Source organism: Lethenteron reissneri, chromosome 3 (genome assembly GCF_015708825.2).
Source record: "Lethenteron reissneri isolate LAM-NWPU_2019-01 chromosome 3, ASM1570882v1, whole genome shotgun sequence".
NCBI lineage: Eukaryota > Metazoa > Chordata > Hyperoartia > Petromyzontiformes > Petromyzontidae > Lethenteron > Lethenteron reissneri.
The window spans coordinates 8061496-8075778 of NC_083781.1; the positions used below are offsets into that span (position 1 = coordinate 8061496).

At 48.5% G+C, this 14283-nt stretch overlaps 1 protein-coding gene across 1 annotated transcript in view; it reads left to right on the top strand.

The window, feature by feature from the left end:
• Window positions 1-1251: 1251 nt before the first annotated feature.
• LOC133347864 (homeobox protein unc-4 homolog) overlaps window positions 1252-14283 on the top strand; it is a 48981-nt gene continuing 35949 nt past the window's right edge. Inside the window, exon 1 of the mRNA XM_061560577.1 lies at window positions 1252-1353. Coding sequence (XP_061416561.1) covers window positions 1260-1353 — 94 coding nt within the window. The 5' untranslated portion in view covers window positions 1252-1259. The remainder of the gene's footprint in view (window positions 1354-14283) is intronic.

The following is a 14283-nucleotide window of genomic DNA, read 5'->3' on the forward strand; positions in this document are numbered from 1 at the left end:
ACTCACATAGAGACCCATAGACTCACATAGAGACCCATAGACTTAGAAACCCATAGACTCACAGAGCCAGACTCACATAGAGACCCATAGACTTAAGAGACCCATAGGCTCACAGAACCATAGACTCTTGTTATAGAGCAAAAGACTCGCATGGTGATAGCAAAGCACCATTGTTATTACTATTGGTAATTAACCTGAACCAGCCAATTGACACCAACTATGTGTACGGCAGTATACACGTGGGTGTGTGTGTGTGTGTACATGTGCGTATCTGTGTGCGTGTGTGCGCGTGGAGCGGTGGCGTAGTGGTTAGCGCGCTGAACTCCGAACCCGTCGAACTGTGTTCGACTCTGAGTCACGATTGAACCGGTCCGGGGCCTCCCCTAGGTCGCCTCAGTCGAGTACCTAGTAAGGCGTTTAAAGCGTCAGCACTGGGAAGACAAAGGCGGCCCGGACGTGGTTCTGGCCACGCCACGCACTCGTGCGCCGAAGAGGCCTTAATAGGTGCTCGCTAAAAGCACTCGCCACAATGTATTTGAGCCATTTGGGTGACCTTTTGCATTTGACGGTGTTGTGTTTGCGTGTAAATTGTGCATTTAATGTGATACATAGACAGAGCGACCCTGCCATGAATACAATGGCTAAGATCCGTGTCCTGGGTCTCGGGTTAGTGGTTACGGTTAACGGTTAGGGTTAGTATCTGGTTTGGTGTGATTACGGTTACATTGTTCTTGGTTCTTTCGGTAAAGTCACGTATCATCAGGTGACGGTTGCTTGTGTTGCAGTCGAAACGTCGTGAGAATTTTTATTGTTTTATATTTGTATTATTTTATTATTTCCCTTCTACGTGACTTTACCGAAAGAACCAAGAATATGGATCCCTGCAGTCACGAAAGCTTTAAATCAAAATGTACGGTTACATTGTTGATAATGATAGTGGTTGTGTTGGGGTTACGTTTTATTTTTGTATCTGCAAGTTCTGGTTAGACGTTAAAGTTAGCCTCGAGTGAGCGTTAAAGTTAGGAGGGTTAGTGTAATGGGTAAGGGGTTTCATATCTGGTAAGTGCTAGGGTTAGTGGTGGCGCTAGTTTTAGTATCTGGTTAGTGAGTTAGGGTTAATATCGGGGGCTAGGTTAATTAGTCATGGTTAGTGTTACGGGATATGGTTAGTGTGGGGGGTTATTGCCAACATCTGGTTAGTATTAGCATTGTAAATGGTTGATGAGTTTGATGAGTCGGCTGATAATCGTGTTGAGGGAATGTCTGTGTTACATCCCTCAGTGTCGCCAAACACCAGTCATCACCATCAGCCATTATCTATCTACTGCTGGATGAAGGCCTCACAACAATACGGTATTACAATTTTCATTTAAACTAAATACGCATCAGAACCACGAATTTTTTGGTTAAATGTTCGTGTTTTTTGTCCACTAAAACTCGTAATATTTTTTTTAAAAAACGCTAAATTTAAACATCATTTAATTATTACACTGCTACACCTCGGAACTCGGCTCACGGGCCACGCCGACTTCGGCGTCACGCTCCAAGGTGGGCGAATTACTCGGTCCACTAATGGGTGATATGCCAGGTCCTGCCCTGGGACCAGGCAACCAAATCCATACTCCGAAGCGTACCTGTTTTTGGTAACCTAAATTATATTATTTTTTAAAGTTTATAATTCATTTGCACAGATTCGTATGAATGTGTACCAAATGTCCGTGTTCGATTCCGTTAGAGAACATCAATAGAGTAGACTGTGTATACCTTATCCCAGGACGAGATTCGAACTCGGTTCGCCGGGTTCGTAGCGTGGCGCGCTAACCACTACACCCACCGCTCCCCACAAGCGTTGATGGCTCACACACGCACGCACACACCGACAAGTACTGTTCGCGAGTACCTATTAAGGCCGGCACAGCACACCAGGGAATTGGGAGCCAAGCGCCACACCGGGCAACATTTGCCTCTCCATTGATGATGTGTACACAGTGGCCAGCACCAGTAGCGATGTTTACACACCGCACCAGTGACTCATTTGAAGCTGAGTCGACCTTGGGGAAAGTCCACCATCGGTTCAGATAATCGTCACTGGTGTTGGCCGTGAGCGGGAAGCGAACTCAGACACACGTGTACACACACATGCACAGACACACGCACAGACACACGCACAGACACACGTGTACACACACACGCACAGACACACGCACAGACACACGCACAGACACACGTGTACACACACACGCACAGACACACGCACAGACACACGCACAGACACACGCACAGACACATGCACAGATACACGCACGTACACACGTGTACACACACACGCACAGACACACGTGTACACACACGCACAGACACACGTGTACACACACGCACAGACACACGTGTACGAAGACAAAGATCCCCCGTATAGCCTTAACATACTTTTGGGGCAAGTGCTGTTAGATACTCATTTGATGCTGAGTCGACCTAGAGGAGGCCGAAGACCGGTTCAGATAATCGTCACCGCGTGTTGATCGTGAGCGGGAATCGAACTCGGGTCGCCGGGTTCGTAGCGCAGCGCGCTGACCGCTACGCTACGCCTATGACGACAACTTTTATCGTGCAATAATTAGCGATGACGTCACCACGGCGCTTGTGCCAGGCCAGGTGCACACATGCAGTGTGCAAGGCTCGTTCCTTCGCTTCTTCGGAGGTCACGGGACAGACCCAGCAGGTGCCATGGGTTGACTGCTGTGCCAGGCTAGGTGCATGAGGAGGAGGTCACGGGACAGACCCAGCAGGTGCCATGGGTTGACTGCTGTGCCAGGCTAGGTGCAGGAGGAGGTCAGGGCACAGACCCAGCAGGTGCCATGGGTTAACTGAGATGGCAGGTGCATCACCTGTGCTCCCGCTGTGCCACAAACAACACATTTACAATAAAACATACACAACTACACAAGAGACATATACACATACAAAGATACCCCGTATAGCCTTAACAGACTGTAGGGGCAAGTGCTGTTAGCGAGCACCTATGAAGGCCGGAGCGGTACACGAGGGGGTGGGTGGCCTGCACCACGCCCGACCGCCTTTGTCTCCCCAGTGGCGATGTTTACACACCACACCAGGTACTCATTTCAGGCTGAGTCGACCTCACATCACAACACACACGTTTAAGTGAAAGAGTCTGTGGTTAATCCACTGCTGGATGGGACACTGATTGGCAATGGCAGGTGCTGTACGTATGGGATGCGAGGTGATAGGGAGATAGATGGCAGTAGATGGATTGTTGGATCTATCTGTGCGGAGCGTGGGTGTGTATCATTATTAGCGAGTTGATTACATCACAATTAATTAATATTGTATTTTATTACATTTAATTTTTATTATTTTATTATTTCCCTTCTACGTGACTTTACCGAAAGAACCAAGAAGATAATATTAGTCTGTCGACCTATCGGCCTTCCCTACGTATACGTATCATCATTATTTGTCATGCCCAATTAACTGCTGGATGAAGGCCTCCCAGAGCTTTTGTCATCTCTCACCATCCTCCACCTGCACGCGAAGTGATTCCATCGCTCCATCTCCACGTTTGAGGTCCTCTCGGACACACGCGTTCCATTCCTTCAAAGTGTGTTAGTTGGCATGTATCGGGTAAATATAACTTATTTCGCACCAACCGTGCTAATCGAACCTCTTGGGAATGTTTCAACTCTGCACCGATATAACCACAACAATTTAACTCGACGCACTCGCAAAAAAACCGACAGATCCTAAACGACGTCATTAATGCTGCGTTGAGTAAGACACAGATCATCATTATTATAATTTACGTACCCCGAATAAGCGCATTTCATCTTGTGATCAGAACTACGGTCTCATCTGACCTATACTCTTTGGTTCTATCGGTAAAGTCACGTAGGGAAAAAAATAAAATAAAAAAGTAAATTAAATCACGACGTTTCGATTGCAACACAAGCAATCATCATCAGGTGTGAAAATCACAGCTAGAATTGTTTTTACTGATCTCGCAAGCTCAGCAGCGTTGGCTTGGATGGTGCACCTCGAGGTGCTATAGGCTGTGGTGTCACGTAAGCCTTGTTTAACAATCATCAGACGCGTGAAGCGTGAAACACTTGGGAGGCAGCGCGTATTTGTATGTTGTACTTAGTATACGTCGCCTGGTGATGGTGGTTGTTGAAATTACCAGCGAAACGTCACGGTTCTAGAATTGTAATTGTTGTGGAATTACTCTTCAACGCACCCGTGTGTTGCAGAGTAAACCCACAACATCTACACAACGGTGCTAGAATTGTAATTCTTGTGGATTTACTCTTTAACACACCCGTGTGTTGCAGAGTAAACCCACAACATCTACACAACGGTGCTAGAATTGTAAATGTTGTGGATTTACTCTTTAACGCGCCCGTGTGTTGCAGAGTAAACCCACAAGATTTACACAAAGGTGCTGTAATTGAAAATGTTGTGGATTTACTCTCTAACGCATCCGTGTGTTGCAGAGTAAACTCACAACATCTACACAACGGTGCTGGAATTGAAAATGTTGTGGATTTACTCTTTAACGCATCTGTGTGTTGCAGAGTAAACCCACAACATTTACACAACGGTGCTAGAATTGTGAATGTTGTGGATTTACTCTCTAACACGCCGGTGTTGTTTAACTAGTGACGGATGATCACCTTCTGTTCACGTGACCAAACCTCACTAATTGGCCTGTGTCGGGTGGTGGCGGGTTTAACGACACATTCATATTTTTACACGCGATCTCACCCAAAACACATAATCTATCATGGATATGTATGTACGTATGTATTATATGTGCTTGTATGTTTAAGTGAGTGTATTAGATTTTTTTTAGTGGGGAGCGGTGGCGCAGTGGTTAGCGCACCGCGCCGCGAAACCCGACAGAGTTCGATTCCCGGGCCACGGCTAACGTCAGTGAACCAGATCATTAAACCGGCGCGGTGAAGTATGGTCAAATTATACAAATGACCGAGGCCCCCGTCCAACCACGATGTATCCATTTGTGCAGGTGTAGTGAGACAAAGACGACCGGGCGTGTCGCCAACTCAATACGCCTTGTCGGCCATCATTGGCAGTGCTTGCCCCTAACGGTCTGTTAAAGGCTATCGATAGGGGGGGTTCTTTGTGATTAGCTATATGTGTATCGCCAGCCACGATCAATACACTGCTGGATGAAGGCTTCCCCGAGCTGCCGATCCACCCACAACGCTCCATCTCCCGCTGCAGTCGTACTCGCGGACGCGTTTCGTTCCATCGCTCGTGCAATGTTCCGTGTTTACGATTGTTTTTTTTTTCAATGTAATCACCGCAACAATCATGATTATCGATAACTGTACAAGGCTTCCGATCGCTAATGCTTGCAAATCACGCGCGATCTGATTTCATCGCTCCATCTCCCCTCAGACGCGTTACGGATCATGTCAATTATTGCATACGAGGCAAATATTAACACAGAGCGATGTGCAATTTAATATCTCAAACACGCCACGCTATAACACATCAGACATTTGAGTGTAAATTCGAAACGAGACGCGTCGGAAGATTTTCCCGCCAGATTTAAACATTTTCCCGCCATTTTTTAAATGTCCCGCCCGACAATGTCCCGCCTCCCGCCGGTCTCTCCACCAATCAGCGCGCCCGATCGTTGCTCCGCCAGATAACATTTTTACCCGCCAATATTTTTTCCCGCTAAATTTGTTTTTGTATTTCTCCTGCCGTGCCAAGCCCGTTCCTTGTAATTTGTTTTCTTTTCCTATTACATTTTTTTACTTCCTCCACCATTCGGTTGTCGTCCCATCCCGTCAGACATAACTTCTATTTAGTTAAACAACTATTTCCCCTCACCCCCGTCAACCTTTCCGGCTGTATCCCGTCACCGTCCGCTCCTTTCCCGCCAAAACTGAGCCGAGTCACGTGCGCGTCTATACAAAGATCACCCGTGTAGCCTACAGAGACAGCCGGGGGCAAGTGCAGTGCTTCTCTCACACACACACACTGCGCGATAAACTCATTAGTCGTGCTTTGAAGAAGGGGCATTGCGCGAAACGTCGCACATATATCTATTGAGGCAGCGTTATCGACGAATTTGTTATTTCTGACCCAAGTCCCCTAGGCCGACTCAGCCTTAACCGAGTTCCTGGTGTGGCGTGCAAACAATCAGTACCGGGGAGACAAAGGCGGCCGGGCGTGGGTATGGCCGCATCAGCTGGGAGCTGGCTGGCTTACAGCACCTGCCCCAACATTCTATGTAAAGGGGTGGGGGGGTCTTTGTGTGAACTTCGCGCGTACACAATTTTTAAATCCTTTATATTAAGTTCGCTTGCTTGCGCACTTACGACCGTGCTAATCTTTCGGTCGTTTTTTAACCCACTTCCCGTGATCCAATCGAGCTGACATTTTCCACACAGACTCGTTGTGCGTGACAATTAATGTTCGTGAAAAAAAATTCAAAAATTTTCCACTTTTTAGGAAAAAAAAAATTCATATTTAACTTAAAATACCAATGTGATAAAAATGAAACTCTTACTCAAGAAAAACAGAAATGAATAATAAAATAAAACCGATGCCACGCATATAAAGGATTTATAGTGAAAAACTTTGTTTTTACGGGTTAATTTTTTTAAAGCGCGCTCTCTCTACAACGTCGATTCAACGCCGTGACGACGGCGCGACAATTGAACTTACCCGCACGTGGCACGGGGAATCCGTAACGCTGATTGGTGGGCCGAGGTGCTTGAGGGGGCGGGGTTTAAAGGATTGAGGGGGTGGGACATTGGGGGGTGGGGGCATTGGGGGCGGGGCACACAGAGGAGGTAACGACAGCAAGACAAAGATCCCCCGTGCAGCCTCAACAGAATGTTGGGGCAAGTGCTGTTAGCGAGTAGCGCCCAATGAAGGGCCAACACATCACGCGTAGGCAGTGGGTGGCCTGCACCACGCCCGGCCGCCTTTGTCTCCCCATGCGCACCGCACCGGGAACTCATTTGAGGCCGAGTCGACCTAGGGGAGGCCCACGACCGGTTCCGATAATCGTTACCGGTGTTGTTGGTGGTCGTGAGCGGGAATCGAACTCGGGTGGCCGGGTTAGTAGCGCGCTCACCGCTCCACTGCCGCTCCCTCCACGTGATCGGTATCATTGACCCGTCTTCTGAATGAGGTCGATTGTCCGAAACGTTGACGTGATATACAAGCATCTTATTTAATTCGCGACAAGGAAATCTGACTAATTTGGTATATACTGTATAGATTAAAAAAAATCATTATTAATTAGTTATATTCTCAAAAATGTACGTTTGATTTGGTGTTAAGGTGTGGTGTGTAGTAAGTGTGTGTATGTGAGTAGCATTGTGTATAATGTGTGTGTGTGTGTTGCATTGTTGTATATGTGTGTGTGTGGATATGCTTTTGGGGAGCGGTAGTGTAGTGGTTAGCGCGCTGCGCCACAAACCCCGACGACCCGAGTTCGATTCCCGTTCACGGCCACATAACACCGGTGACGATTACCTTAACCGGCCCTGGACCTCCCTTAGGTCGACTCAGCCTCAAATTAGTTCGGTGTGTAAACATCGCCACTGGGAAGACAAAGGCGGTCGGGCGTGGTGCTGGCCACCCATCCACGATCTTTTCCTGTGCCGGCCTTTATAGGTTGCTCGTTAATAGCACTTGCCCCAACAGTCTGTTAAGGCTACACGGGGGATCCGTGTGCTTGTCTGTACTGTCAGTACTATATAAACCCATATATACCGGTAACCGTATTGAGAGAAAAAAAACGGTTACGGTTTTCCGTACATATAGAAAAGTCTAGCGTGCATATTTTAACTGGAAACGATTTTACATTCCTGGTTTCGAACTATCCGAACCCAGTAATCGATGGTGAATTAATGGTTACCGGTTTAATCACCCTGGTACGAGTGTACACACGCACACTTAAACAGCACAGTACATAGACTCAAAGACAGATTCCCAGTTTATTATTTGATAGACTTGACTTAAAGCTTTAGTGAATCCATATTATTTGGGTCTTTCGGTAAAGAAAGACCCAACGAATATTTTTTATCGACTGTTTGGGCAAGTGCTGTTAGCGAGCACCTCTAAAGCTCAGATATTCGTCACTGATGTCGGAGTGTTGGGAATCAGATCACCGGGTTTATAGCGCAGCGCGCTGACCACTGCCCCACCGCTCCCCACATATACACTACCACATACATACACACCCCACTCAAATTCGTGTACACACACACGCAATAGGGTTCGTACACACATACAATGCAAACACAAATGCCCATGTACTGTGCCTGTACATACACACCAGCGCGCATCGTATGTGGGCTACATGGGGGACCTTTGTCTGTGTATGTATATTGAGATAGGTGGCGCAGTGCTTAGCGCATTGATCTGAGTTCAGTCTTCCGACCGCGGCCAACTTTGCGTTAAAAAAAACCGGGCATCTGCTGCGGGAAGACAAAGGCGGTCGTGCGTGGTTCTGGCCACATCACCCCCTCGTGCTCTCTCCATAGACCTGGGCTGTTCGCTCACAGCACTTGCCCCAGCAGCCCGTGGAGGCTACACTCTTCGGCAGGGCGGTCTTTGTCATTGCATTCATAATCTCATCACGCGGTCCCAATTAAGGGCCCTGCTTAATTAATTAAGCAATTAGAGGTTATTTATTTATTTGATCACCCGACACACACGCGCTGTGCACTGTATGCGCTCCTTAGCACTGTACGGATGGGTTACGCGGGGCTGGGTCCGGCCAACCTCAAGGTACATTCCGACGAAAGTAAATATATTTACAGATGGAATCCTACGTATGTGTCTGTACGTTGAACTTCTTTCGCGCCGTACGTAGCCAACCGTTGCTAATCGGAGGTGCTATTATCCACACACCATAATCACCGGTATCTAGCCATGTTCAATCCACTGCTGGACGAATCCCTCCCCCCCCGCCACCACCTCTCGCGATCGATCCCGCAATTCGATGATCCACCCAGCACACACGGGCATGGAGCGATTTCATCGTTCCATCTCCTCGCGGGTTGTCGGGGTGGAAGGTGGATTAAAAAAAAAACACGTTCCATCCCTTGGCTGCCACTCCGTTATTATTCTCGACCACCGTACCACCACCAAAATCATCATCATCATCATCCTCCCTTCGAGCCACGCGTCCTTCCCAAGCCCAACAACTTCCCTTACTCGGCAGATTGCGTCTCGTCCGCTCACCCGCGCGTGTTTCTCCAATCCCGCACCTCCGATTAGCACGGTTGACTACATACGGGTGCGAAAGAGGTTCAACGCACGTACATACGCATGGAGCGAGGGACATCTGTATTTTGTAGTATTTTTTTTTGTATATTTTTTACATTTTTTTGTGTCACTCTGCAGGGAGATATTTCTTAACGGATCACCTCCAACAACAACACACAATTACAGGACATCAATTTAAGCGCGCACTAATTAAAAACAAATACATGACAACCGTGTAATTGAGAATAATAATAGGAATTGAAATAACATTTGTTTTAAGCTTAATATTTGATCAAAGGTTCTCACGAAGTATTTTCTCCATCTGCTGGACATGAGGAAATCTCAGTGATATTCGTAATGTAGAGCGTCGAGAGTAGAATTAATGTTTCTCTTACGCATGCCGAGTTTATATATATTCCGCGGAAACGTGTAATGAGTTTGTCTACGGATACTGCAGACGCGTGGTAGGTGTGAAACATCAGATTTAATGCGGCGTATAACATCCATCGTTAGTTTAACGCGTAGGCTTTCGGGACCAATATCCATAATATAGGGTTTTGGGTTAGTTCGCGTAAATATAAACACGTCGTTAAACCCGCCACCACCCGACACAGACAGTAACTGTGTAGGAGAGTGAACCCACAACATTTACGATTCGAGTGCCGTGACGTTTCGCTGCTAATTACAAGAACCAGCATCATCAGGCCGACAGCCCTCATTGATATTGTCATCTTCGCGTGGCCTTCATTGGGCTCACAACGTTGCCTGGGAAGGTTTTACTCGGACCTACAACAGCGCGCGCGTGTGGCCTTAAAACAAATAAGTAGATGATGTGCCGAGGTCGTCTGCGATAGTCAAGTAGCACATGACTCCGGCAAAGTCGAGGGGTTGCTACAACTCAGTGGTGCGGGGCAGTGGCCCATTCTGGTGCCCCCCCCCCCCCCCCATTAATCCCCCTCCATCCATCAATCCACCTCCATCCATCCCCATCACCCCCCCCCCCCATCACACCCCCCCCCCCCATCACGCCCCCCTCCCATCACCCCCCCATCGCCCCCCCCCCGCCACCGCCACCCCCCCGCCACCCCCCTCGCCACCTTCCCCGCTGCTAGCCACCCCCCCACCACCACCCCCCCCCCCACTCCCCACCACCCCCCACCACCCCCCCACTCCCCACCACCCCTCCACTCCCCACCACCCCTCCACTCCCCACCACCCCCCTCCCTCCGACACCCCCCCCCCCCGCCACCCCCCCGCTCCTCACGGGAAATGTCGCCCCTGGTACTGGGACAAATCAACGCAACTTGGACCTCCCCTAGGTCGACTCGGCCTTAACGAACGAGCGCCTGATGCGGGTTGTAATAAACGTCACCGCTGGGAAGACAATGGCGCCCGAGCGCGTTTCATCTACATAACCAACCACTTAATGTAATAACTGAAACAGCGTGCGGCCGTGCTTTTAGCGAGCACTTGTCCCAATTGCCTCGAGGCTACACGGGGGATATTTGCCTTTGCACGGGTTTATATGCGCGCGTGCGTGCGGTACTGTACGAGAAAGCGGTGTCGTGCTTTAAAGCGTTCGTGACTGCAGGGATTCATATTCTTGGTTCTTTCGGTAAAGTCACGTAGAAGGGAAGTAATAGACGGGAAATAATAAAATATAATTTTATTTCATTATTTCCCTTCTATTATTTCCCTTCTACGTGACTTTACGAAAGAACCAAGAATATGAATCCCTGCAGTCACGAAAGCTTTAAAATATTATATTATTTTCGGGAAATAATAGAAGTGAAATAATAAAATAATAAATAATATTTCATTATTTCCCTTCTATAATTTCCCTAAAATAATATAATATTTTATTATTTCCCTTCTATTATTTCCCTTCTACGTGACTTTACCGAAAGAACCAAGAATATGAGTCCCTGCAGTTACGAAAGCTTTAAAGCACGACACCACTTTCTCGTAGAAGGGAAAAAATAGAAGGGAAATAATAAAATAATATATAATTTTATTATTTCCCTTCTACGTGACTTTACCGAAAGCACCAAGAATACGGTGTCGTGCTCTCTGTCGGCTTTAGCGTCACACTCCACGCGAGGCGAATTACTCGGTTCGCCGATTGACGAACTCCGAGACTCGAGTGAGTGCCGTTCGTGGGAGACTCGCTCCACATCGCAGCAGTAGCCGCGATGTGGAACTCCTCCAGGCCGAGTCCCGGACCGTCGTCATTTTGTCGGTGGCCCAAATTTATCGACAATTTTCAGTTTGGCGGAATTGTAAAAAAATTGTCGGCAGAGACCTGAACTCCATTGGTGCCAAATCTCAGTTCTCGAGGCCTTCGAAACATCATTGGAGCTTACATCGCTCCGTGGCTGTGTATTTGTCTGTGTGAGAGAGAGGGGGGTTATACATGAGTTTCTTACTCTGCACCACGTATCCATTTAATGCTAAGTCAACTGACGACAGGTTCTGATATCGCTCGCCCACTGGCCATTAGCTCTGATCGGGAATCGAACAGCGCAGCCCGCTAACGGAAGCGCCACCGCTCCCCCCCCGGTTAGACTTTTACGCAGCGCTGATTGAAGTTTCCAGATCGTGGCGTGACCCAGGTCCGTGCGAGGAGTGTGCGTGTGTGAGGAGAGGCGGTCAGGATGTTAGCGCGCTGCGCTCAGTTTAACATTGGTTGGTTTTCGCGACCGATATTATTCATAATCATAATGTGTCGTTCACCCACCACCACCACCCGACATCCGATGAGTAAGGTGTACCACGTGAACAAAACGTGCCGATTAGTTTACTACTTCACCACACCGATTCGTTAGAGAGTAGACCCGCAACATTTATAATGTCAGTCCGACGTTTCGCTGGTGATTTACAACCAGCTTCATCAGGCGATTTGCCAGAAATGCGCTACGAACCTGGCCCACCCGAGTTCGATTCCCGCTCGCTGCGAACAGCGGTGACGATTATCTGAATCGGCCCTGGGCCTCCCCTGGGTCGACTCAACCTCAAATCAGCACCCGGTGCGGTGTGTAGTAAACCATCGCCATTGGGGAGACAAAGGCGGCCGGGTCGTGGTCCTGGCCACATCACCCCCTCGTGCGCCACAGTGCCGCCCTTGAACGGCACTTGCCCCCAACCCAACAGTCTGTTCAGGCTATACGGTGGGGGGGGGGGGGGGTCTTTGTTGTGTCCAGCTGCCTCTCCCTCTGCCGTTTCATCAATTAACAAAAGCCAACTATATCGCTACGCAATTTACAAAACGTAAACGATTCGCGCAAACAGTGCAGCAACAAAAACTCGCCGACACGCCAAACTCACCGCCGCAACTGCTTTTGCGGCGTGAAGTGAAGGGGGAGCTCTAAGCGCTTTAACTTTGGCCTGGAATCGCGTTAATAATCAATAGCCTATTTGTATAAATCTTTAAAGACCACTGATTATGTTAACGCTGCCACTGCGATGTTTAAATAATGGAGAATCTATTTACGTGTTCGTGGAATTGTTTAATATTATAACTTAATGTATCGGGGGTGTGGGCGGTGGAGAGCTGAACGGCGCGCTGCGAACCCGGCGACCCGAGTTCGACTCCCGCTCACGGCCAACACCGGCGACGATTATCTGACCCGGTCATAGGCCTCTCCTAAGTCGACTCAGCCTCAAGCGAGTGTGTGATCATCGCCACTGGGGAGACGAAGGCGACCGGGCGCGGTGCTGCCCATCCAAACCCTCGTGTGCCGTGCCGGCCTTTATAGGCGCTACTCGCCAACAGCACTTGCCCTAACAGTTTGGTAAGGCTATACGGGGGACCTTTGCAGAGGTGAAACTTTCGCTATTCACACAAATGAACCACACAACACCTTGCCGATCTCGTCAAGAAGCATAAACCATCAAGCGAACACCGATCATCCTTACAGCAGCGGCTTCTGGCTGGCCATCGAACAAAGACGGTCACTGCATCGCGCGCTTTCAAATGCTCTTTTGCGGCCGTCTGGAACGCTCTTCCTTCCGATATTAGGAAACCAGTGGAGCGGTCAATCTCGATGATTTAATCTCGATTGACAAACTCATTTCTTTAGAACTGCCTTTTGTTTTTAGTTTATCGTCCTTTCCCCGCACCTCCGATGAGGACGGTTGGATACGTACGGTGCGAAAGACGTTCAACGTACAGTACATACATTCAGATAACAGAAAGAGGCTTAGAAAACGCACGCAGGCTAATGACATCGACCATAACCGGTGAGGAATATTCAGTTTGGGCCTGGTTCGAGGATGCATCCCACGGCGCTAGAAAGGAATTTGCGTAGTGATGGAGACAGCGTTCAATAATAACTCAGTAGACGCGTTACAAACGGATGGGGAACTTTCGAGAGGAGATGGAGCGATGATTAAAACCAGCCGGCGTGCGTGCTGTAGAGCAGGTGCCTGTGCGGATTGTTGGATCGCACAGGATCGGCGGATCGAGGGGAGAGGCCTTCATCCAGCAGTGGAGTGACCATGGCTTAATAATTCACGAATCATGGTGGTGATACGTGGAATAATTTACCAGTCGACAGAGTCACTGGGATCGCACCCACGCATGCGTCCTCGCATCATTGATCTGGCCCCTCCGCATGAGCTCTCGGAAGCCAAGCGGAGGTGTTCCCAGCCTGGACAGTGCTTGGATTCGAAATGACGACACCCAGAATCAACAGTCAGGATATTTATTTGTACTGCAGGAGGAATCCGATGAGCGATACGGCTCTTTTTTCTCAACAGATGTCCAGGAGGAGCAGGTCAGAACGTTACAACAAACAATACAAAAACAACGCGATAGGAAAGGTAGACACATCACTTGAAAATATATGTACACAAATAAAACTAAACAGCCAAAAAGGTGGACACGTGTCCAAGCGCAAACCGATGCTTGTGCTGGATAATTCCGGGATCTGGGAGGCCGATTGACGGCCCGAGCGTGGAGCCCTTTCAAAAATCGTGGCTGGAAATTTTATAGGTTAAATAAAAACA